Source organism: Lagopus muta, chromosome 10, assembly GCF_023343835.1.
Source record: "Lagopus muta isolate bLagMut1 chromosome 10, bLagMut1 primary, whole genome shotgun sequence".
In the NCBI taxonomy this organism is placed as follows: Eukaryota; Metazoa; Chordata; class Aves; order Galliformes; family Phasianidae; genus Lagopus; species Lagopus muta.
Window position 1 is genome coordinate 12236168 of NC_064442.1, and position 26496 is coordinate 12262663.

The 26496-nt window shown below is 36.2% G+C and overlaps 1 protein-coding gene across 3 annotated transcripts in view; it reads left to right on the forward strand.

Annotated features, from left to right (window-relative positions):
* The window catches only part of UNC13C (unc-13 homolog C), a 120784-nt gene extending 97820 nt beyond the window's left edge, over window positions 1-22964 (forward strand). For 2 of the 3 annotated variants that reach the window (XM_048956844.1, XM_048956845.1), the window contains 7 exons: window positions 2837-2960; window positions 4700-4756; window positions 5757-5837; window positions 6784-6931; window positions 17453-17545; window positions 18574-18733; window positions 21613-22961. In XM_048956844.1, the coding sequence (XP_048812801.1) occupies window positions 2837-2960; window positions 4700-4756; window positions 5757-5837; window positions 6784-6931; window positions 17453-17545; window positions 18574-18733; window positions 21613-21898 (949 nt within the window). In that variant the 3' untranslated portion in view covers window positions 21899-22961. Of the gene's footprint in view, window positions 1-2836; window positions 2961-4699; window positions 4757-5756; window positions 5838-6783; window positions 6932-17452; window positions 17546-18573; window positions 18734-21612 lie in introns of all 3 variants that reach the window. The other variant, XM_048956847.1, reaches the window with a different exon arrangement.
* Window positions 22965-26496: the final 3532 nt, after the last annotated feature.

Here is a 26496-nt window from a genome sequence, read left to right on the forward strand (position 1 = left end):
TGGCCGTACCCTGAAGCATGGATAATATTAGAAACTGTTTGCAGTATTTTTAATATTTGTAGTTCATGTGTGGACAGGATGCTGTACTTATCGTGTTTATTTACACTAAAAAACTTTTCCATAAATAATATATATATGTCTATTTCTAGTCGTGTTCTGAGGCACTGTAACAGAGCTAGTGTCTGCTCTGTGCTCCATGAGCAGTTGTATAAAGAAAATTGTGCTGAAAATAGTATATTCTCTATCTTGAAATGTCTTAGCATGTTGACTAGGCTGGCACCCAGGGTCTCCTGCTTATTTATAAGTACTTCCACAATGTTAAAAGCTTAGCCATTATTGAAAGATTTACAGAATAGCTTAATTTTTATACTTTTATTTTTCACTTATTAAAGAACTAGATTTTAATGCCACAAATTCACATTGGCCCTGAGAGTAAGCATGTCTCTTTTCCTCACCATCCAGTAGTGACAGGATCAGCTGTTCAGAAAGGCACGTGCCTGAGCTGTCTGTAAGCACCCTGCTGTCCTTGATCATAACAGACACAAACTGGAGCATAGAAAGTTCCATATGAACAAGAGGAAAGTTCAGAGGAAAGAAGGAAACTTCTTTACTGAGAGGTTTACAGAGAATTGGAATAGGCTGCTCAGAGAGGTGGTGGATTCTCCTTCTCTGGAGACATTTAAAACCTACCTGGATGCTTTCCTGTGTAACCTGCTCCAGGGAACCTGCTTTAGCAGAGGGCTTGGACTGATGGATCTTCAGAAGTCCCTTCCAACCCCTAAAATTCCATGATTCTACATATTACTAGCATTTGTGAAACAGCAGTGGCCTAGAGACCAAGCAACATGACACTGATCCTGAGCTTCATATCCTGAGTTGCATAAGTACGCGTGAACCTTTAAGCATAGGAGTTAGTTAGTTACCCTTTTAACACTTAGGTTCTTTATGTATATTTCTCCGAGGCAGAAATTTTCAAAGTGAAGGTGGAAAAAGGTGTGCTTAGGAGTGAGTATCATTCTTGCTTAAAGCAAAGTAGAACAAGAAGCATAACCAGGAGGAATTGGTTGGATAGAATTGGTGTTAAAGTTGGAGCTGTGCTGAGATTTGAGGAATGCGCCAAGCAAAGAACGGGCGCAAGGAAGCCAGTGGCTTCCAGAAGTCATTATGTGAGATAAAAAGCCCTTGTTTGTAGGATGCCTGCTAAGTCTATCCTGTTAAGTCCTTGTCTGGAGAGACTGAGGCAGCAGAACAGGTTCAGTATTCGTGCCAGCCTCTGGGGTCTGTTTCTTCTCAGGCTCTGCAGTCTCTCATCCCTGAACATTTTTTTTGCTCTGACCAGGTCTGCATGATCTCTGCCCTGTTAAAAGAACATATGTACAGTGGCAAGGAGTGTTTCTTTGTTTTCTGCACTGGAAGTTAGTCTGTTTCCATTATTTGTAGAGCTCTATGCTCAAGGCAGCGACTGGGATTCCAAAATACTTCCCTGGGTTACTAGTAAGAGCTGAATCAAACACTGATTTAAGAATACATTTCGAACTGGCTTTTCTCTCTCTGTTAAGTAGTAAGGTTACTACTTAACAGTTACTAAAAATGGGACAGATGGGGTTGCTGTCTTGTAGTCATGACTGGAAATCACTGCTCCCAATTGTAATATGCATAGCCAAAATATAAAGTGGACCACAAAGGGTGGGGGAGGGAATTAAAAGAGATATAGATTTGTATTTCAGGGTTTCTTTCTTCTAGGCTTCATTTTTGAGGGCTTTACAAGTTATGTGAGTTTTATGTGAATTTCATTGCCAAAAGGCAATGGGCAAGGACTTATTTAAAGTGTTTATGATAAGAGTTGACTATTGCTGTAATACTGTTGAGGACAGCACACAATTTCCTGACTTGGCAAAAAAGAATTGTAGCTTATAAATTTATATGTTAGCCTTTTACTTTTGGCAATCTACCCAGCTCTACAAGCTAATTTAGTCAAGGGTTATGTGCTAGTAGAGGGCTATATATACAATAAGATTATAAACATTTATTAATATGAGTTAGTTTTTAGTAATTTTGTAATTCTTTTAATTACATACTTGCTAGTGATTTGATGATTTGATATATCTAATGACTTTACAGTAATTCTTTTTAATGTGAATAGATCAGAAATTGTTCTGTGAAAATTCACCCATGTTTGCAATGTATAGTTTTCAAATGTTTTCTTACACCTATGAACTGCTGCACTTTATTCGTGAAAATACTCGCGATGGTATCATTATATATGATAGTTTCAGACCATATTCTTAAAGAGACAAATGTACTCAAAGATGCAAAGCCTCTAAAAACTTAGCTTGACCATCTAAGTAATAGACAGTATGATTGCACAGGTATGCTGAGATGTAGAAATTAATGCTGCCAAGTGGTAGCCCTGGATTTGTATCAGAACAACATCTTGTCCTATGTCAAACTGTATACACAGAACAACCTTTCTTTCTTTTGTACTTTAGGGCTCAACATTATATGTCAAAACATAAAGCTAGGGACTTAAGAGGTGTTAAATCATTTCACCCATCAAATCTCACACGTCATCGCACATGTGCATTTTCAGTCAATACATACTGGTAATATATTAAGCAATAAAAAGGGTAGTCTGGATTTACACGAATCCAGAAAACCTTCTATTAACCAAAAGTATTTATTTATAAAAGTATGAAATAAGTAAACTTTTGAGAAACAATTCTTGGTACAGAAATGCTTAACCACAAAGGCCATTAATCTGAAGATACAGTGACACAGCACCTCTGAAGTCTTAATGCTGGTTTTGGAGACCTGTCCATGTTTTCTTTTGTTCCAGTTTAAGCCTCTCTGCAAAAATCTGTGAGAAGACAGTCCTGAAAAGGGTTCTAAAAGAGCTATGGAAGATAGTCTTGAACAGAATAGAAAAACAAATTGTACTTCCACCGCTGACAGACCAAACTGTAAGTGTATACAGTATATAAAGGGTTCCAATAAATCAGTATGAAATCTAATTGCTGAAGGGCGGGAGGGGGGGAATTTAACATGCTGTCTTTCACTGGCTATGTCAATTTTTTATTTCAGATATTTTGAACTCGCTTTTCTAAAATTTCAGTGCAAAACTTTTTTACTTCTGTATAAGCAGTGCTTAAATGTGGAAACATTTTCAAACAGGAGTTTTGCTATTGTTTGTTTGCTTTATGCAACACCAGTTGTTACACAATGAATCACAGAACAGTATGGTTCAGTGTTGAGGAGTTTTTTTGCTGCTCTTCTTAATCGGTTGCCAAGAATGCAGAATTACCAATCTAAGGCTGAGTAAGCCCACTGGGGTAACAGGATGTATCAGTTAGTTAGGATTATAAAACAACATTTTTGGACAGATATCCCCTGAACAGCTTGAAAATTGACCTCTATTTAAAAATTAATTATTTGTCCACTAACTACAGCAAAAAGAACCTCTCACTGCCACCTGAACTCACATTTTTGTTTATCTTTTGCAATTTGTGAGCACTGCTGTTGTCTTTACTGATGTTCAGAATCACACCAAGCAGTAACTTATGATGCTAGTTACATCCCATTTCAGAACAGCTTGTTTAGCAAACTGATACTTTGTTAAGCTGTTGGTGGACATGTGGAACGCAGAACATAGGAGCAGTAGTGCAGAAGCAGACTGGCAAAGGCAGAGACTGTTCCATTTGTTTTGCTACTTCTAGATACAAGTGAGTACACAGTTAAAGTCAGTGAAAGGTAGGATACTGTAAAAGAGATTTTCCTTTTTGCAGACTTGAGTATTACTCTCTCTCTGAAGGTGAAAGGCATTCAGAAACCAGAGTTTATTTTTTAATTCTCTCATTTACCTTACTATTCTCCCTACTAATAAATAATGAAAAATTGAGGTGTAGCTCTATAGCTGTAATCCTATATTGCATATGTACAGTGAAACAAGATCTGGAAACAGAAACCTTTAGGAACAGAAAATGAAAAATTGCTTTATATTACACCATGTAATTTGTACTGGAAACCAGACATCCAGAGCTATGTCCTGTTCAGCTGCCAAGTAACTGCAATATTTATTATGTTTCCTGGAGTACTTGTGATAAAATTGTGATCACAAAATTGTAGTAGGATACTGTTTATTTCATGCAAAGAGTTAGTGACTAACAAGAGTTAGTTTGGTATCACGCCAGCATTTGGCTTTGTAATAATACAGGTTTAAATTCACAGCAGTACAGTACCCTTAAAAAAGTAGCTTTGGCATGATGCTAGATCATTATCTTATGTGTTTCACAATAAGGATTTCACTTTAACTCTGAGTTAAGCTTTTGCAGGTTCTTCAGTTTGTTCCCTTCCATTGCGATTATCTACATTAGCATAGCACTTACTTATGGACATATTGACACTGACACACTGCATAAAATAATCCCAGCCTTAGTTTAAAAATATTAGACAAAACTAGATAGCAGACAGAAGCACAAGAAACTGCAATCAGAAAGTCAATATTTGTATCAAGTATCGTGCTGAAGGGATTCAGCTACTTCTTATCAAAATTATAAATATGTCTTCTGTGTAATTTAAGTTTTCATTTAGCTTTGCAAAACAGTGATTTTGGCTAACATCCTAGCAGAAAACAAGATCTGTGGCCATACAAAGCAACTACACTGTATTGATTCTGGTTCCTGAACTTTCAATGTGATTGCAGGGGCCCCAGATGATATTCAGTGCAGCCAAGGATCTTGGACAACTCTCAAAACTCAAGGTAATGTAGCCAAATGAAGCAGTGATGGCTTGCTCTAACAGAAAACCAGATGAAATATTGGTGACTGTGAGGCCAAAATTCTTACTCTTATTTACTGTAGTAAACTTGAATGTAGCAGTAGCTGTTCATAAACTACTAATGATTTTACAGTCTTATCCAAATAGATTAAGAATAAATGATGATATGCTTGTGTGATAAAGTGATGATCACTAGCTGGGTCAAGATGATACAACTCCCATGCTGCACAACTTGGCCTTATATGCATTAAATATCACAGAATAACAAATTGAGATTTCTGTGTTCCCTGCTGGAACAGTTCCCTTCTGGAACTTCTGGAAGCAGTTTTGAGAAAAAAAAAAAAAAAAAAAAAAAAAGATCTGAGTACTTGTATATTTTGTTCTGCATATTGCCGAAAATAGGCCTTGAAAAAGGACCTCTGCAATAAACTCATCGGCACCACATCACTGAAGTCCATATTGTCATGTCACAGAGACCTTAGATGTGTGATACTAATGTCAGTTGCTAACTAATCAGTTTTCCCAACTTCACTTCAGATAAAGTTCACAGGCATGTAGTTTCTTTATGACTATTTAACCGGTTTTGTAGTAAGAACCCTTTTTAATATGGGGCATTAACCAACATTAGTTAACATTTCAAGTTTTTTAATACGATGAATTGTTTCAGTAACATCGAATATCATTTTTTGAACTTGAAACCTATTCACCTGTCTCACAGAACACAAAAATATTCCAGTAATTCAAGAAAGTGATACAGGTATTGAGTATTAAGAATTGGATCTTTTTCCCTACAGTCTATGTTTTCAAGGAACAGCACAATTGTTTTAGGTTATAATTTGTTCTAAAATAATCCTGAAGTTGAATTAATCCCTGTTAAACATGGAAGTTTGGAGAGTACCTGGAAGTTCTGCTTTTCCAAAGTTAGACAGGCCACAATGCTGTCTCTCTTCCATAATGAGCTACGTTCTTAACTCCTTTTGCAGGACCATGTGATTCGAGATGATGCCAAAAGCCTGACACTGAGGCAGTGTGCAATAATGGAAGTAGCACTAGCTACTATAAAGGTACAGCTTTACATGTTTTTCCATTCAGTGTTGGAATGAACAAGTATGTAATTACATAACAGTAGATTCCAATGTAGAATGGTCCCCTAGAACCGTGAAGATTACTGTAATATAGCAAGAGCCATTTGATCCTAAGCTCTTCATAGTGACTTCAAAGCAAACGTCAGGTAGTGATTGCAGCAAAAGCTATAAAAATTATTCAACCCAAAATTAATTCACTGAGCAACTTACAAACATAATCTATTATATTTTAACTGCATTACTGTTTAGGAGAGAGTAAAATAAAAGGACAAAGTATAACATATTATCATTTTGTAAAAAAAATAAAAATTAAAAAAAATCTTAGCAAATAGGTTACCAAAAATGAAACTCTTTCTGGCCTTGATTATCTCTTCTATCTTATTATCTGAACTTACAGATGATTTTCATTCATTATATCATTCTAGTCTAGTTCCCATTTTGCAGGGTTTGGCTTTTTTTTTTGTTTGTTTGTTTGTTTTTGCAAGAACTGTGTGTAGGAAATTTACGAAGTAAAAATACCATTCAATGTGACTTACATTTGTCAAGTTTTGACTGAGACCGCAGCATTGATTTCCATATTGGTGACATTGTACTTGTGTTTGCACACTTCACTTGTCAGTGTGACTGACTTTTAAGAATATATTCCTTACTTGTGGAGTAAACTGTGCCTTAATTTTAGATATTTTTTTAGATAGAAAAGAGTTAAAAACTAATTCTGTATTCTACAACCTAAAAGAACCTTACACATGTAATTTTTCCAGAAATCTTAAATTTTCCCTTTCGGAAAGAAAAACAATTGCAGAAATGATAATAGTTCACTGCAACAATCACAAATCTAACTGGCTCTGCCAATGTTATTTTAAAAGGCAAGTTGGAATTTTACTTTTTTTCTTCTTTTTTTCTTTTTTTCTTTAATACTTTTTAGCAATACTTCCATGCTGGAGGAAGTGGGCTGAAAAAGAACTTCCTGGAAAAGAGCCCAGACCTACACTCTCTGAAATATGCTCTTAGTCTTTACAAGCAAACTACTGATGCCTTGATAAAGAAATTCATAGACACGCAGAAGTCTCAAAGTAAGTGATCTTTAAGAATAATGCAGATCTATCAAACTTTAGCAACCAGTCATTTAGAACATTTAATCACAGTCTCCAAACACCAGTATTTTAGAATTTATTTAGAATTTATTGCCACAAATCTGCCCAGGTGATGTTATCCTACATCAATCACTGATTTCAAACAGTGGAGGTCTGATTACCATCTGTAGCTATCATCACATGATCAATTAAGCAAAGACTGTCACTTGTGACTAGATCCCATAGCTCTACATGACCACTGTCTATCAAGGTTATTTACAGAAGCACTCCATATGCAAGCAGGGTTGCAAAGGACATAGCAGAGTGAATGTTATAATTCCATAAACAGAACAAATTCAAAGAGTATATTAGTATCTTGCAGAACTGATTGCTATTAATTACTTACCTCAGGTAATTGCAAAAAAGCATGGCATATCCCTTAAGGTTTCCTTTTTGAATTAAGAACAAGGGACTGTAAGTAAGTAATGTGGCCTTACTGTAGTACAATGATTCTGTATTACAGAACCCTCACTTCTCCCTCTAGAAGGCCATCTGTGGCTTCCAAAAGAATAGGTTTCAGGAGGCTAACAGTACAGCATTATCCTCCCTAATTGTGTGCATGCATATTTCAGAATATAGACTTAAAACCATTCTGGCTGAGAACATCACATCATTTTCCATGCCTGCTTATCCAAGGTCAGTTCCGGCCCCCTCCCAAAAGCCAGCAAACGTGAAAGGATGTTGTATCAAATTAACTGTGAAATCTGAATATCACCAGCATAGAAGCTCCTGTTTTCTGCTCTGGAAATTTGGTGTAGTGCACCCTAAAAACCTGAAACATACACATATCATTCATTAATGGTGTATTTGCAGAAGAGGACTTACATTTCAATAAGAGGAGAAGTGTTTAGGTTGTTCTTTTAGGCAAAGATGCTTTCTTTCTGTCAAAAAGAAGCAATTATTTACCTTTTTCGGTATTGATATAGGTTAGTGTTTTCATACCTCTACAGTACATATAGGAACTGGTTTTATATGGATAACATGCATTATATTCCAAACCAAACAGTTGTTATTTCATTTTAGGAAGCGTAAAGTTTTGCAATTTTTAGATGCAATGGACATCTTTTAAAACAGACTGCCATTTAGCAACTTTGACAAATAACGCAGTTTGATCATACAGACATATCTACCCTGCTCCTGCTCATTAGAACTGTAGAAGTTTTAATTGCATAGCTAAGCTAGAAATTGATTACTTTCACCTCCGACACACATTATGTCACATTATAAAAAGCAAGAAACACTTACTTTGCAGCTGGCCTCAAAGATTAATTATAAAGAAATGGGAGTTTGGACAACTCCCATATTAGACTGAGGATCTTTGTTAATAATTCATATAAAGTTGCACAGCTATTTTCTCAGTTAAAAGGAGTAGACATTTTTCCCCCTTTCAGAAATGATTAACAATATGGATTTAGGCTGAACATTATTAATCACTAGTATGTTTTGCTTTTTCTCTTGCATTTTCATTGTAACAAAAGGAAATTATCCAGGTTGTAGCCATAAGCTACATAAGCTGAGATATCCTTTATGATCTCTGAATGGCAAACATAAATTTTCTGATTTTCATCATGGTTTCTCTCTCAGGTCTGTGTTCATTTCTATACAGGTCTATATTTGCACACCAGTGTTATTAAAGATATAGCCACTGGGAATGAAAGCTAAGGAAAAGCAACTCAAAGCTTTTCATCATCTTTTAACATTTCATTAAAAGAACTAACAAATGTATCTATAACAACTTCCAGTCTCACAACCGTAGCTGTACCATTACCATGCAGTTACAATGAGCCTTTGTAGAATTAGAAACTGAAGTTGTATATAAAATTAAAATGCTAGAGAGAAGAAGTTCAGCTGGTTCATCAAAATTTTCATGCAGAAGTTCCATGGTAACAGTGCAAGAGTGGACTTGCAATTTACCTGTAATAACTCATGCACATACCTGAGGTGACATATTCTACCATCTATTCATTTGCATACTATCAATCTACCTATTAAATATATTAAGACATTGCAATATATGATGCAAGGGATACATTTTAACTAGATTTTAGCTTCATTGATTAGATTATCTACTAACATTCACAGTATAGCCAGTGATTCTCTCCTGAAGCATTTCTTGCAGTCAGATCCTGCTATATGCCACCCAGAATTAGATGGCTAGAGAAAATTGATGATAAGAACTCTGTCATATCAATATACAAGAGTCAACTATTTTTCTAGTCCCTGCTGAACCAGCCTTTACAAGCTCTAGCACCATCGCCAAGATGTTAAGTGTTGCCTTCTCTCTTTACATGCAGCTGTGTTTCAATTTAACTTAAATATGACCTCTGTACAAGGAAACACATTCACTGGTCATCTACCAACTACAAAATAAAAATACATAAGTAGCTCCAGAAATAACAATAGTGCAGCATCCACTAGTGTTACACTATGACAACTCATCCTGGAGAGACATCCATTACAATGAAAATAACACCTCTACCCGCAGTAGTTATACTAGAAATGCACAACTGTCACGTGAGAATAGCTGTTTGAGAAGTGTTTCTTCTTTAAAAATCCATGACTGCTTTTAGATTTGATTTCAATACGGTAATAAAGCATTTTCAAAATAACATCCAGCTACTCAATAATTTATGTGCACTGATCACTCTCGCTGTGCCCTCTCAGTATTTACTGTACACTATCACTAAACTATAAGTGAATAAAAATCAGGCTTACCTTTTAACCACAGATAATTTTTTCTCCACTTGCCATGATGAAGCTGCACGATTCTCAGGAAGAAAAAAAAAAAAGGCATTCAATCAGTACAAGAAGCAGAAATTAGACTTTTCCCCTACAAAGGGCAAGACTTATGTTAAATTTGTATGCTCTGGCACCTGATACTATCTTCTTGTATATGCAGGGTTATTAAATTCAGTAGGAACATTCAAATACACCAACCAATAAGCATGCTTTTGCACCAATTCTGAACAAGAATCTATAGTTTTGATTCCAACTCTTTGTGTCTACAGATTCCTGAAGAGCTTCCTGGAAACAAAGTTCTTATGGGCAATACTAATAAAAACATTCCTAATTTGCAGAATAACCACCCAGTGATATTTGTAGTTATTCATGTGTTTTCCATGTACTTCACTAAGTACTTGAAAGCTAACCTCTTTCCCTATTGCTGTCTCCAAATATGCCACAAGACTAGACTGTTACTTATCCACGCTTTAAAAGCGAACTATCAAGAAAGTGAGACAAATAAATTAACTCCCACAATCTTAATCTGATGGATTTTCCTTTTCAAAGTGCTTCTATAGCCTCAAGAGCATACTCAAAACAATGAGACAATTCTGAGCACAAAGCAGCAGCAGCTTTTTGAATAGCTAATGATATCTCAGTATATTTATATATTTTTTTTTTCCACTATTTTATGGGATTATTGAGATAAATATCATAAATTCAGTCCTCACTCAATGTTGTGAAAACAAGTCTATAACTACACCATGAAAATGGAAAATGAAAACGTTTTCTGAAGCAACTTTATTTGTTAGATGTACAGATACCAAGATCAGCATACTGGCATATCTTAAATTCAGTCAGATGCTACCTTATGGAACATCTGTCTTTCTGCGTGGCACAGGAGGAGAGAGAGATTTCTCTAACTACATCTATGCTGCTATCTCATACCTGCCACATGCTTTCACATGTTTGGAAATTAAATACTACTGAGATTCAGATTATTATGAATTTTAGCATTGGTATTAATAAGATAAGGAGGGAGATAATTACCTACATTTGCCCCATAGTATAAACAATTTTTTTTTTTTTTTTTAAGGAATTCTATTTCCAGAAAAATGAACAAAACCTGCCAGCATCTAAACTCCTTCAATCTCAACTCCCAAACACAAGACTAATAGAGCGGTATTCTCTCTCCAGAGTTACTTTGGAGTTACTTTCCCAGTGTTGTAGGTGCCAGCATCTACAACAGGTACATATCAGAAATACCCATTGTACTATAATTTTTATACATACACAGCAGGTTCACTTTATAAGCCTCAAAAGGGAATGCTAGCATTATTGCAAAAGTTCCGTAAAGATGAAAGAACTGCAATATGTTTTTTAGCTTGACTTTAAAGAGTTTGTACTGCTTAAGGAGAAAAATCAATACTCATTTAGTAACACAGAGCTCCTACTACATTCCCCACTTGAGTGTTTAAATGGCTGCAGAAAAAGGTATTCTTTCACATCAGTTGATTTGTATTGAATTTCTTTGTTCTCATGATAAACAACTGAAAGCTGAAAGAGGAAGAAGCATCCGAAGATGTGAAATGATTATATGTAGAAAGGAAAATATTTATCTAATTAGAATGAACAACTATAACTCCTCTTGCAAAGCCACCAACACTGGGAAGGAAATTACATGCTCAAAAATAAAGAGAAATCATTTCCAAATACCAAGCAACTGTGCTCCTCTGCAGAAACTATTCTCTTTAAACATATGGAATCAAGTTCAAATACTAATTCAACAATTAACACAGACAGTAGTAAACTTAATACAAACTGAAATAGCTTAGACAAGCAGTTAAGCATCATCACAAACTACAGTAAAGAAAAAAAATAACTTAGCAGTTCTTATATGTGGAAAAAGAGAAGTTTGCCTGCCCCTTTCCATTTCAAAACTACTGCATTATCAATTTTTGAAAATTGTTCTGGTATTTCATTATGAACTTTAATTCCTGTACAATTCCAGTTCTGCCATAACCTGCAATGCAATGGAATGTAATGGAATGTAATGGAATGCAATCCTTGCTTCATCCGTTGTATTTTCAAATCGAGGCTTCAATCACATGCTAAACAAATTACATAAAAGAAAAAAAAAGTGCTTGAAAAGAGAACTTGAATCAAGATCAAAAAGATTAATTATTGCTTACTAAAAGGACTTAATATCACAAACTTTTGCTGCAACATGTTACAAACACTTATTACAGTTGGAAAGCTGCAGAATTTCAGACTAATGTCACAAAGAATAGACAGTAAATTACAACAGAAAAAAATGAGCACAATATTGAGGCTTATAGAATGACAACTAACAGAAGTACTGCAGTGTATTTTTATAGCAAAATAAATGCATTCAGAAACAAGAAAATTAATACTTTAAAAGTTCAAATAATGGAGCTGATGGTAAAGTGTAACTACTTCTACAAAGCATTTACCTGACAGCCTGTTGTGACAGAAAAATTCTTCAGGTGTTCTTTAAGTGAAATAAGTGCACCTTTCTAAATATGTAATTTATACATTACAATTTTTCTCAAGTCTTCAAGAAAATGAAAAAAAAGTATTCAAAAGGTATCAATGTTTTGTTAATAATGTGTAACAAAGTCATCATTTATACGTCATCATCTTAAAAAAGGATGTTTTAGTGTCATCAGTGGTCTGTAGAATACAAATGAAGACCTATAAAGAGGCTACACGCCTCTGTGCAGCACTGCTTGAGACACACAGATACATCCGGATGTTGCTAAATGAACTTCCCAGACAAAAGCTGGTTCATCCATGTTTTCTCATTGATCAAACTCACAGAGGGCTAAATAAAACACAGGGACGTAACAGGGTTACACTATTTCCAGCCCCTCTCATCATGCATTCAGAAGGATGGCCTATATTAGGCAGAGATGAAGCAGCTGGTTCCAGCCTGGTGCTCAAACAACTGCCTTATGCTTAAACCTATAATGGCATGCTTTGTATTATTTTCCTCAGAATTCTTCACCATGTGACATTACAAAATATCAAACGGGTAAGAATGTATTTAATAGCATGGCTTCAAACAGTTGGGAAATGTACAAACACTGCAGAATCTTCCGTCAACCTTAATACCTTCACACAAAATAATCCTTAGGATAAATTATTTATGTCTTCTAGTCAAATACGACCTCCTAAATCCTTTCAATCCTTTCGTGGAAGCCTTGTTAAAGAATGGCTGCTTAAAGTCAGTCATCACATAAATAAGAATTCTCCTCATAAGTCATCAATTAGCAATAGTTTGCAAAAACAGCTTAAATTCAACCAAAGCATGTTTTATAGTTAGCCTGGTTATCATTACCGATTCATGTGCGATGAAGAATGCAGCCCTGGACAGGGCTATAACAGTAAAATGTACATGTCCTTAAGTTACCTGAAAAGCCTTTCCCAGACTGTGCAACAACAGCTAAAAGCTTTCTGCCCTTCCTGCAACCATCAGCCCAGTAGCTACTCAGACCTCATAAAGTAGCGTTTGCTGCTCACAGCCAAGTGCTGTATGTGGTTTCATAGTCACAAACAGCACTGCTTCTTCATCTCGCATTCAGTAGCATAGATGAAATCTTTCTCCTCTTTCATTTGTGCACTGAGAGCACGAGTATAACCGTTCTCTCACCAGTCCCATGCTTTCTTGCATTAGGAGTAAGCCATCTTCCTCCACAGTACACTAGGAGAAAAAACATGCTCACTGATTGCCCTCTTCCTCTCTATATATACAGGAAAAAAAAAAAAAAAATCTTTCAGCTTCCTACATCCAGAGAATTCATCTTTAATTTACTCTTTGTATTACATAAAAAATTTTAAAACAGGCACTCCAGATTTTCTTCCAAATTATTCAGCCTTCAGATTCCGTGAAAAATAAAACAATAGAATGACTATCCAAGCTGAATACATCATCTAAGAAATTAGGAGAACAACCTTAGGAAAATATAATGGCTGCTCCAGAAGTAATGTATCATTGCGTTCTTTGCATCTGTTGTAGTTCACATGGAAACAATTAGGAGGCATTATTTTTAGAGATCTACATGTACATAGTTTTTGGCATTAATCAGAAGAAGCCCAGTGTACATCTAAATTAATGTGTTGGTTTCACAGCTTATATAATTTCTGTAGCATCACGCTCTGAGGAACCCTGAAGATATGTCCAACTTTTTCCTTACAACTTATACAGTAAACGAGGTGAATACCTTGGTACGGTATTTCATTAAATAGTGAGATTTATGCTGAACAGGCCTGTTAGGCAAATGGGGTAGGATAGGGTTACCACAGGGTAACGCTGCTAGTTCAGCTGTTTTTATTGCCTGACTCCCAGTGCTTAGAGAGCTTTTCTGTCTCAGGTACTTAAAACATATCATGCATGATGATTAGCTTGTAGCTAGTTGTTTTTCTTTTAAACTAGATTTCTAATCCCCAGAGAGATAAAGAGCTGAAAACCAGAGTAAAATAAATAAATAAATGTGAACCATCATAAATTTAAGACCTTTTAGCATATTTTTGAAGACTATTTCAGAGCCTAGCTTATTATCTTTAACTGGTTTGAAGCCAAGGCACTACAAAATTCACCAACTTTTGTGACTGGATGGGAGGAGGAAAATGTCAAGAAGCCACAAAACTCCAGAAGTTTTTAAAAGAGCATCTAGCTCCAGAACTACAAACTGCCCACAGACAGAAGAAGGAGGCATTATAGGCAGAGGAGGACTTGCCAAATAAAGTTAAAGCTGAAAAATCTCAGTAAGAAAGGACCACCTTTCATTTGGGATGCAAGATCGGGAAATCAGAGAGCCAGGATGCTCAAGTAGAGCAGGAAGTTATAGCCTGAATAATTCAAAGTTGAGTATAGATCCATTGAAGACAAGTAACAAACACCTGCATGGTAATGCAGAATGAGACAACTGTGAAATTTCAGATGAACAGAAGAGAAAAACAGTTTTTGTCAAATCCCATCTTAATTTGGGCACAAAAAACGGTCACAAGTATTTAGTACATGAGTTTCTGCTTTAGCTGCAGAAAACATAAGTGGGTCTCTTTCCTCCTTATGTTCTGTCAGATATTCTCGACCAGAGTCCACAAGTTCCCATTTTTCCAAAGGTAAAAAAAAGCTAAAGACTAGACTTAGTTGTCCACTGAGGAGCAACCTGGAGGAAGTGCACCTTACAGCCTTTTGTTGCAATGGAACAACTGCAGTCTAAATGAACATAGGTGATCGTTTTAAAACCCACCAATGTGAGGATGTTGTCTTTTACTTCATTTATATTGGGAAGCAAATAAATTCTAAAGCACGGTTTAGAGCTGGAGCAGTAGCAGATAAGCAATCGTAATGTTTTCCAACATAAAATAGAATTATTTGTATATTTGTTAAGTCTCTAAACTACAGTACTAAGGGAAGAAAACTGCAATTGTCCTCTGTGGTACAGGGCTAGATTTTTTTAGTGTTAAATCGATCTTAAGTGTAGGAGGAGGAAAGGACCTTTCTTTAGAGCAATCAGAATCATTAATCGCTGCTATGACGAAGGCTGGTAGCAAGGAGAAAATGCAAAACAGCAGACAGATCTGAGACTTCAAAATGAAGTTTCAGAGTTCCTCAATATCAACAAAAACTGATATAAGCAAATAGTGTATGTTCTGGAATTGTAACTTTAGTTTGTTCAGATCAGTGAGAGCAAACATGCAAAATGGACGTACTGGTAAACTACAGGAAACAAAGCTCATATTCTGAATTCCATTAGAAGCTGCCTCTACTAGCTGAGATGTTCTGCTGCACAAATTTTATAGGGTCATTTAACATCAGCTGCTTTCAATATAAAACTATGACATTTCACACAGATTTCTTTATAACCATATCAAACAGTACTGCACACAAGACTGATCCCAATATATATTTGCAGTATTGCTTAGAGCACTGCTGTGAATTATACACCACTAAGAAAAAGGAAGAAAAGGATCAATTAGAAGCTGTTTGCAAGGAAATACTTTGCACAGTTAAAAAAAAAAAAGCTTTAAAAGCAAAGACTCATCTCTTAAATTCATAGATTTGATATTGGTAGCATCTAATGAGCCTTACTAACAGCGTGCTCTCCATTATTAACACCACCCATAGGTTGCTGCGCATCCAACCTAATGAAAATGCTAACCATTTTCTTCCAAAGCATTCCTGATTCCTGCACGTAGGGTTAAAGCTAAAGCTAAATCAATTAATTGACACTTGCGGATATTTTCAGTGATCCTCAGGATCACCTTGGCTCACCTTCCACTGCACTCGGGGTAAACTGTTGTTAAACTTTGAATGGGAGAGTTTGGAAAGATCCATTATTTGCTCCCAGTACGTTCAGTTAATCTTACCCATTCAATGTTCCTGTGCCTTATTAGATGTTGCAAACTCACAGCTCTCTTCTACACAATTTCATTAAAAAAGCAGGACAAAAGATTCCATCACACATAAAGAGGTCCACCACCCAAAAGGGAACTTGTTAATGTTGATATTGGTCCAGTATGTAGTAATACCAGAACATGGAATTTTGCAACATGGTGTAAAAAGATAGATTAACATTCTAGAAGCTCCAGGCTCTCCTCTCTCCAATTTCCTTTACAGCATCAGAAAGTAAAGAGTGTAACGAAGATACACAGAGAAATCCTGGAGTATTAGCGGTTATAGGCTGCTTTCTGAGTTGTAGGTGTCAAAAAAAATGCATTTTCTTAATTTAATTCAAGAATTCAAAAAAAAAAATATCAGGGAAAACACAGTTTTCACATAGCTCTGCAGGTTGGATTGATTGTAGCTCTATCAGAAACATCACAGTACATATAATGAAAATGAAGTCTCTTAAAAGTCATGTCTTTTAAACAAAAATTTTATAAAGCATTTAACATTACAGTTTCTTTTTAAATAATAAATAAAATTTCAAGGAGCAGAAACTTCTATTAGTCCTATACTACTCAAAGATACAAGTTTCAATGATAACATGCAAGAAAAAAAAAAACCATCATCTCAGAATTACTTTACCTGGTTGATACTGGAATCATTTAGCTGCAAATTTTTTTTCAGGTAACCTGCAATTCAGTAGCAGTAGCTATGATCAGATTAAGACACTACGTTGTGCATTTTTGCTAAAACACTCAAATTCTAAAAGTTAATTTGTGGCAATTCTGTGCAAAATTCACTTGAAAGCAGAAAACACGGAGCTATATTCAAGGATTCCAAACAACTTAATTGAGCACTGAATTTCTTCACCTTGATGTGTCAGGAAGAAATCTTGTTCTCTGAAGCGGTAACACGGGCTTAGAGTATTTAATTGACCTTGCGATGTTCAACCACTGTAGAGAATGTCATTACAGATTACACCAAAAGGATTCATCGATAGCAATGCAGAAATGTTTGCAGCAAGGTTCGTGAAAGAAAATATTTACAACACCACAAACTTTTGCGTATCAGGATGCACGCACATCTAATGGCAACAAGAGCAGATAGTTCCTAATGAACGATTTTTCTTGTTTTACTGAGACATTTCATAGAAACCTTCAACTGCTAGAGGCACGTCTGTGGCAAAATCACTTATCAATAGCTGATTCCCATCTGAATATGAAAGGCATGTCAAATTCCTTACAAATATCATTCATCTTTCACTTTCTGTTTCTCTTGATATGCCGAGAAGCCAAGCATGCTAACCTATGCATTATTATTTTCAGGCCAAACCACTAATAATTCAGTGGGTGAAATATCTGTACAGGTGGATCTTTCTACACATCCTGGAACTGGTGAGCATAAAGTTACTGTAAAAGGTAAGTTTCAAACAGCTAATTTTAGAAGTAAAGCAAAAACATCTAAAATTCCCAGGCATTAAATCCTAATTAAAACACACCAACAGTGAAATAATAAGTGATAAGTGTTGCAGTACTTGTAAAGCTGTGAGTATGCTTCAAGTGATTAGGTTTGTACTTTCTTGCTCAACATCAGCACAAGCCAAGTAGCACTGCCTATGCTTCTCAGTGTAGACAAGAGCTGTTATACAAAGTTACGCAGTTATAAATTCTAATTTGCCAAATTACACCTCTGAATTACTTGTATATAATTTTCCAAAATATACTTCTGAATAAGTTGTATATGGTTTAATTCTCCACAAGCTCTAGGAGAGGTGGGTGGTAACTCACTGCATAATATTTAAAGCACTGCCTTTTTAACAAACAAAATTCTTTTGTTCTGCACAATACAAACTCCAAATCAAACCCAGCATCACAGAGATTATTGAAGGCTGATTTTTGAGTTACAGCGAACGTAGCAGAGAAGAGAGCTGTTGATGTAAATTATTCATAAAATGGTCATTTATCTTAGCTGCTGCTATAACTGGAAACATACACATATAAATATATATGTGTTTATGTAGTTACATGTAACAGTCAGGAGTTGGCAAAGAACAGGCAAAAGTCCTCCAAGGCTTGCCAGGCAGAATCATAGAATATCCTGAGTCAGAAGGGATTCATAAGGAAAATCAAGTCCAACTCCTGGCTTCACAAAAGACCACCCAAAATTCAAACACCATGTCTGAGAGCACTGTCCTAATACTCCTTGAACTCCATCAGCTTGGTGCCCTGATCCCTGGGCATCCCTGATCCCCTTGGTGCCTGTTCTATGCCTGATCACTCTGTTCATGAAGAACCTTTTCCTAACACCAACATGATCCTTCCCTGATGCAGCTTCCTGCAGAAGAAAAGCTCTCAGGTCACCTTTTGCTAGGTACACAGTCATACTGGATAATTAATTGAAGTCCTTCTAATGGACTTTCATTTTCCTTGTTTCTTCCCCCCTCTAGTTGTAGCGATTAATAATCTCAACTGGCAAACAACAGCTATGTTCCGGCCATTTGTGGAAGTCTGTGTATTAGGTCCTAACCTAAGTGACAAGAAAAGGAAACATGGAACCAAGACAAAAAGCAACACCTGGTCACCAAAATACAATGAGACTTTCCAATTGTAAGTTTTTTGGTTTGTTGCTTTTTTGTTGTTGTTGTCTGTTAATCCATATTTCCTGCAAATTTTGTTGGAATTTCTTGCAATTTTACACAAAAATAACCTTAAGGGTAAGGCTGTATATCACAGTCCATAAAGACAAGAATCACTTAAAAACTATTTATTAATTTATAACTGTTCTACATGAAGACAAATAACAACCACTACGCTTTCAATCTTCTAAAAGCTGCTTAAAAGGTGCAATTCATTTTCACATGTAGGAATAAGTATCTGTGTTCCTAGGAAATGATTTGCCTAAATAGTTATCTGGACTGATATATCAACTCTTACAGCTAGGCCGTTATCTCTATTGACATACCTAAATATTTAAAGTGTTGTGTATGTTTTTGTGAATGGTTTTACCTTTACTTAATGCCCAAAGCTTTAAATACCTGAAGTTTTAAATTTAGTATTTCCTCACAGTGCATCCCTTTAACCTGTCCACTCATCCCCCTGTTTATTAACTGAAACTGATTCATTTTCCAAGCACTGAATTCCCACACACACAGTGGGGGGACAGAGCTCACTTTCTTGTGTATGACCATGAAGCTGTTTTTCAGGCTGGTTGCCAGTAATTTTATTTATCCCAGTGCTTTATCTGTGACAGTAAATGACCTATAAGGATACTGAGCAGCAAGCAGGCTGAGACTGCTTTTATGTGAACATAAAAGGACAAGGTGAAGAAGAAAGCCCTAGGAAAAATGTGAGCAAAGTAGGGTTCGTGTCCGAGCTCTCCAGTCAAATATTTCTCACAACCTCTTCAGAGCTGTTTCCCAGACTAGCTGGGAACCTCAGCTCCTCAGAGCTGCCTGGGAAGAATGAGGGGCATCACCTGCAATCACACTGTATGATTCAAACAATTTTTTTTTCCAGAAAAATGATATTAAATGCACTGAGATTGCAAATGGAAGTAGCAACCTATGAAACGTAGAGAAAGAAAGTGTTTCCTTTACTTGTTTGTGGCTATTAAAATCGCACAAAATTTACAATGTTGAGTTTCATATACAACTACATGGATAGAAGCAACTAAAAATTAGATTAAATGGGAATAGTTGCAAAAATCCAAATGAAATTACAGTAAATTATGTACAGCCTTCTTCATTCTTATGAATACTGCTCTCTCCTAAAAGCTAAACACACATTCACCTTTATGATGAGCTGGGTCTTCTTTCTGAAGCTTATGACAGCCTTATTTTATAGATATGCACAGATCTTTCCTATGATTACAGCTTAAATATTTATTTTCACATAAATCAAAACCTGAAATCCCATTTGAATGACTGTGTTGCACAAGGGTTAACACTGTCTATCAAATACCTTTATATTTACATTAAATCAAATGATATTGTAAACCTGCTGTCTCAGAGATACCCTGTCCTGCTCATGTGATTCAGAACAGAGTAAAGGACATGAAGAACTAAAATAAAATACTTGCTGATTGTTAGGAAACAAGCCCCCTTCGTATCTATGGCAGCAAGCATAACTGCTCTTCTTCGTAAGGGATTGCAGCAACCTGCAAAATGAGCTCTGACTTCAGACAGGATGAAGACATAAGCAGGCCATGGTAGAATTCCCACTGCAGCAATTGCGTAACAGGGAAAATTCTCCCCAGTTTGCTTTGGTTTTTCAGTAGGTACAATTCTAATTAAATGTAACTAGCCCCTAAGCTCATGGGGATATCTGCTGTCTCACATGTGCTATATATAGCTTTCAGGCCAGTTTTTAATACAGCATAGAGGATCCCTAATAGTCTTGGAAGGGAATAAATTTTACTTTTAAAAACAAGCTTGCAGAGCTTCTTGTTTGGTTGGGCTTTTAAAATCCTCCATTAAACTTTAAAAACCATCTCAGATCTATTGGATGAAAGATGCTAAAAGCAGGTTCTTGCTGTCATTTCAAAATTACTGTGATAGTTTAAGTTTCTTTCTTTTCTATCTAGGAGCTACAACACTAGCAGTAAGTAAATACAAAGTGTGAGACTGGTACGTAAAACAGTTGTGATAAGAAGGCAGTTATTTAAATCAACTGACACCAAAGGAAATGCTTCCTATTAATTTCTCAGTGCAACATCTGTGTTACATTAGGAATCATATTGATAGATACTAAATACAGAACTTTGAGCAAACAGAAGTGTACATCCTCAAGCCAATTTGGTCCTGACAAAATAAAAAGAAACAAGCTCAGCTCAGATACATTTTGTGAGCACAGAACTCACTTTAAGGAGACTCAAAAAATCCAGGTGCCAACTCACGGCAGGGGGAAGACAGCAAGGACAGAAACAGCAGCAAACAGTGGTGTAGGACTTTACACTGCAGGCATAGAATTTACATTCAGAAAATAATACGTGATAGCAGAAAAACTACTTCTCCCTGGTTGCACAATTCAGAACTACTCAGCTGGGAAAAATAATGAGCGAAATCTTTAAGTAAAAAAAATGTATTCCTACCTATGAAGAAGGTAATCCCCCTAAACAGAATCCATCTATGATTTAAGGATGCCTGTGTAAGTATTTTTATAGTTATGATAGTTGAGGAAATAGTTGCACATTTGAGGTATTTTCTGGGGAAAGGTAACAGCAGTACAGATGCTGAAGGAACTGCTAAATTCCTTCCATTTCTGTTCAGCCCTGTGGGAAAAAGGACTGCATGATCAGCAGCACATGAGATATTAATGTGCAGAAGGTTCAAAACTATATGATAATCTGTTGTAAAAAAAAAAAAAATGAACCACAAAAAAAGCCGCCACCACCATTTTCATAGTGACAACATTTCTAGAGCACACTCATCTCTCAGGGGAATGAAACTAAACTTCTTGTTCCAACTTTGTGTTCTTATTTCTTGCAGCACTTTGAGTAATGAAGATAAACCAGGAGCCTATGAACTTCATCTGTCAGTGAAAGATTACTGCTTTGCTAGAGAAGATCGCATCATAGGAATGACGGTTATTCAGCTGCAAAAAATAGCAGAGAAAGGTAGCTGTGCATCCTGGTATCCCTTGCTGAGAAACATCTTTGTAGATGAGACGGGGTTGACGATTCTTAGGATACTTTCTCAGAGGACCAATGATGAAGTTGCTAAAGAATTTGTAAGACTTAAATCAGAAACAAGATCTGCCGAAGAAACAGCCTAAATTAGTCAAGTAATGCAAGACTATCACTATAAGAACATAGATTCAGTGCTGTTGTCTGAATAGTGCATGCATGTGCAAATCTGTGGGAATGTTTAACCATGTTTTCAGTGTTTGCCAGTACTTCTGTACTATACTTGCAAAGTATGTCAAGGAGCTGTATATCTTTTCTACATATTTTGGTCTTTGTTAAAGTAATTGTTCCAATGAAGTGCCAAAACTAAAACTAACATTAAGAGTAAATGATATAGTATATATTTTAACGCTGATTTTGCCTCATCTCGATCCCTTTATTTTTTAACATTTATAAATAAATAGCTTTTTGAATTGATTACTAGTCTGTCTCTCTTAAACCACTGTGTTGCATATTTTAACTTAATTTATGTCCTATTACTTAAAGAAATAGCTAATTTACTTCAAATCATCATTTTATGCTAGCCTCATTTTAGGTATCTTCCTGATAACTTTTTCTATCATTACTACAGATGCAGTTACTTATAGAAGTGTTTGTAATTTTATAATTACCAGTATAAAGTAATGATTTTTGCATAAAAATGAAAAAGGATGGAAATATTTTATGCTAATCTTTTTCCAACCTTTCATAAATATCACTGTGAAGAAATGCTGTTTAAGCAAGTTCTCAAGAAGCTGTGCTTATTAGAGTTTGTTACTGATGTTTGATATCTTGAAATAACTTTGTTCTTCAAAACTGCCAAGGTAATATCATATTTCTATTAAAGGGGTATCTGTAGAATAAGACTGTCATACAGTACAGTATATGTGCATTCAAAAACCATTTTTAAGTGATAAGGTACTGCAGAAGGGTTAATAGTTTGGAATACAAAGCTGGTTTGTGGTTTGTTTCCAGGAATTGTTTCTGAAAAGTAACAATGCAGGTAGCATTTTCACTCAGTTGCTAACATTGCTTTACATACTTAGCTGTAACTTCAGTTAAGTGCTTTATTTCTTTTGTTTTGGAGACTTTGTAGCTTTGGCTTTTTGTTTTGTTTTGTTTTGGTTCAGGGTTTTATGTTGGGTTTGGGGTGCTTTTTCTTGGTGTTACTTTTTTTTTTTTTTTTTTAAGAGAAGTTCAACAGTTTGTACTTATGCAACATTACTATGTATTGCACTAATCAAACTCTGTGTCCTGTAAATATATTTAGTGATAAATTGTAAAATAAAGTATGAAGAAACCGCTTCTAGTCATATTATTTAATACTGTTTGTGTTCCTATAAATTTATATACCAGTGAAGCCAGCGGACAGGTTACAATACAGCACATCACAGTACAATGCAGTACAGTGCTTAGCATTTTGTTCTTTTCTAAGTGTAAGATGCATGTCAAGGTCACAGAAATTCATGATCAGTGATGCACACATTTTGTTAATGTACATGGACATAACATTCTGTAATAATGCAACGCACAGCATTCTGCAGTATACTATGTGTATTATGACTGAACATTATATGCACGTCATTATTGCTAGCTACAAGTTTCCAACCCAAGTTGGAGTTTTCAGCTCAGAATAAAAATAAACAAATGGAATGAAGGATATAGAGCTAGTACAGACTTGATTCCAGTCTGTGGATGTGTCACAGTATGTGACTTCACACAGGTAAAACAAAAATTCTTGCCAGGATATGCTTCCGTGACATATTAGCATGAAAGAGCAATTTAAGAACATTTTTTTTTAACCCTACATCCTCCTGAAAACTAAGAATTAGATTTCCCAGAAATATATTTACACCTTTAGAAAAGACAGGTTAAGTTTATCAGCACTGATCACTACGTATTGCAGAATCTGTACGACAGATTTTGATGAGTATATTTTTTCCTCATCATTTCAAAAAGGCATTTCTCTATATGAAGAAAAATGATAATTTTACAAAAAGCAGTTCATAATTTTAAGCATTAAATGATTCCCAAAATGATTCTAAGAATGCTACCTCAATAATACCTACTAAAAATAGGTTTCACGTAATCGCAAATACTTGCAAAACTCTCAAAAATTTGAAACAAATTCAAGAACCTAATATTTCAGGTGTGTTCTGTGCGTTACTTGAAAGCAACGTCCATAGGTGGGCATCAGTAACATGAACAAAATTAAAGATCTTGAGTCCGCATAATACCTCCTCCACAGCAATAGCCACTTGTGTGTGCAAGTCACACCACTCCTCAGCTGTATCTCTGCACAGTACAGATCAAAGCTTCTACAGTGGATGACACTTAAAATACACAATCTATTAACAGTTAAGAATTAATGCAAGAAATCATCAGCAGATTTGGTCTCAAAAAAAAAAAAAAAAAAAAAAAAGGAGGGAGGGAGGGAGAGAATTCTCAAGGGATGAGGTTATTCCTGCAGCATAAGAACAAACATTATAGAATCAAAGAAAGATCTAGGTTGGAAAAGACCTTCAAGATCATCTAAGTCATCTAATCATCACCTAGCACTGCCAAGTCCACAACTAAATCACATTCCTTACTGCCACACCTACATATCCCTAAAATACATCCACTGTTGGGGACTCCACCACTTCTCTGGGAAAAATTATTGTAGAAACTACCAAATTTTTAACATACCTTCCAAACTAAATCATCCTATGATCACAGAGCAGATCCTCCTGGATAACATGTTAAGGCACATACAAGATGTGGAGGCAATCTAAGACAGCCACAGCTTCCCCAGTGGCAATCATGCCTGACCAACTGGGTGGCTTTCTATAATGCAGCAAACAAAGTAAGATGCCATTCACCTGGATTTGTGCAAGGGCTTTGACATGGTCCCACACCACATCCTTATCTCAGAGAAATATGGATTTAAAGGCTGGATTATTCTGTGGATAAAGAGTTGGTCAGATGGCCGCAGTCCAATTGCAGTTGTGCTCAACAGCCCTATGCCCAATTAGACAGCAGACAGAAGTGATGTCTCCCAGGGACCAGTCTTGGGATCAATATTCTTTAACACCTTTATCAATGACAGACTGTGAGATTGAGTTTACCTTCAGAAAGTTTGCTGATGACACCAAGCTGAGTTGTGTAGTTGACAGAGTAGAAGGGAGGGATGCCGTCCGGAGCAACCTGGACAGGTTTGAAAAGTGAGCCCGCATGAATAGAATGAGGATCAACAAGGCAATCCCAAGTATGAGTACAGACTGGGAAAAGAAATCTTTGAGAGCAGCCCTGCTGAGAAGGACTTGGGTGTCCTGGTGGATGAAAAGCTAGACATGATCCAGCAGTGTGCAACTGCAGCCCTGAAAGTCACCTGCACCCTAGACTGCACAAAAACAGAACTGGCTAGCAGGGTGAGGGAGGTGATTGTCCCCCTCTACTCTGCCCTTGTGAGGCCCCATCTGGAGTACTGCACCAAGGCTCAGGGCCCACAGCAGGAGGATGTAGAGCTGTTGGAATGGGTCCAGAGGAGGGCTATAGGGACAATTAGAGGGCTAGAGCACTTCTCCTATGGAGAAAGGCTGAGGGAGTTGGGCTTGTTTAACTCAGAGAAGAGAAGGCTCCAGGGAGGCCTTGGTTCAGTCTTCCAATACCTGAAGGGAGCTTATAAAAAGAGGGATACGAGAAGGAATAGCTTTAAAACTAAAACAAAGGAGATTTAGGTTAGAAGTTAAGAAGAAATCTTTTACTCAGAGAGTGATGAGAGGCTGCCCAGAGAACCTGTGGATGCCTGATCCCTAGAGGTGCTCAAGGCAAGGATGGTTGGGGCTGTGAACAGTCCCACCAGGTAGCTGGAACTAGCTGGGCTTTCAGGTCCCTTCCAACCTAAGCCATTCCAGAATTCTATGACTGTAGATAACATGAAAAATTATTACACAGTAAATAATGTCTGGTTCCATTATTTAAAAATGATAATGCTAGGGAACGTGACTTGTGTTTCATTTTTGCATTAAGCACTTAGCACATTTCTGTTGTTTATTCTACTATAAAACAGCATGCATTTTGGTCTGCAATATATTCAGCATCCACTTAGCACTCATACACACCAATACAAAAATAGCAACCGAACTTGTCAAGGAAGTCAGTCGCTGTCCACAGTGATAAATAGTCTGGTCTCAGCTGCACACACCAGAAGCAATCACACAACCTGGCAAAATAAACCCTTATAACTAACAGCTTTAAAAACTAGGCGCTAACGTTGCACTATTTTTAACAGATTATTATTTACTTCCTGCATCTACTCTTCTGAAAGATGAAAAGAATATTGTAACATATCACAGGACACTTACAAATGGAAACGCAAGTAAATGCAATGGTGTAACACAACTAGGTAAATTCAAACATTCTAAGTTGTGAAAGTCCATTGATGTGGAAAAGTCTCTAGCACTATTTTATAAGAAATTATGTTATCTTTTTACATAAAAAAATATATATATAACTTTTCTAATCCCTGAATTTTTATTTACAAGAACATTTTCTGAACTCTAATGAACTAACGTGAGTGCAGTGACAGCTATTTATTTCCATTTCACCTCTCGGTGACAGTTGAACTGATGTAATCAAAACTCAAGTTGGAGCTCCATTTGTGTTTGTTACTATAGAGAGCAACTTATACACATTGGGAAATAAAAAGAATGAAAGAGGAAAAAGG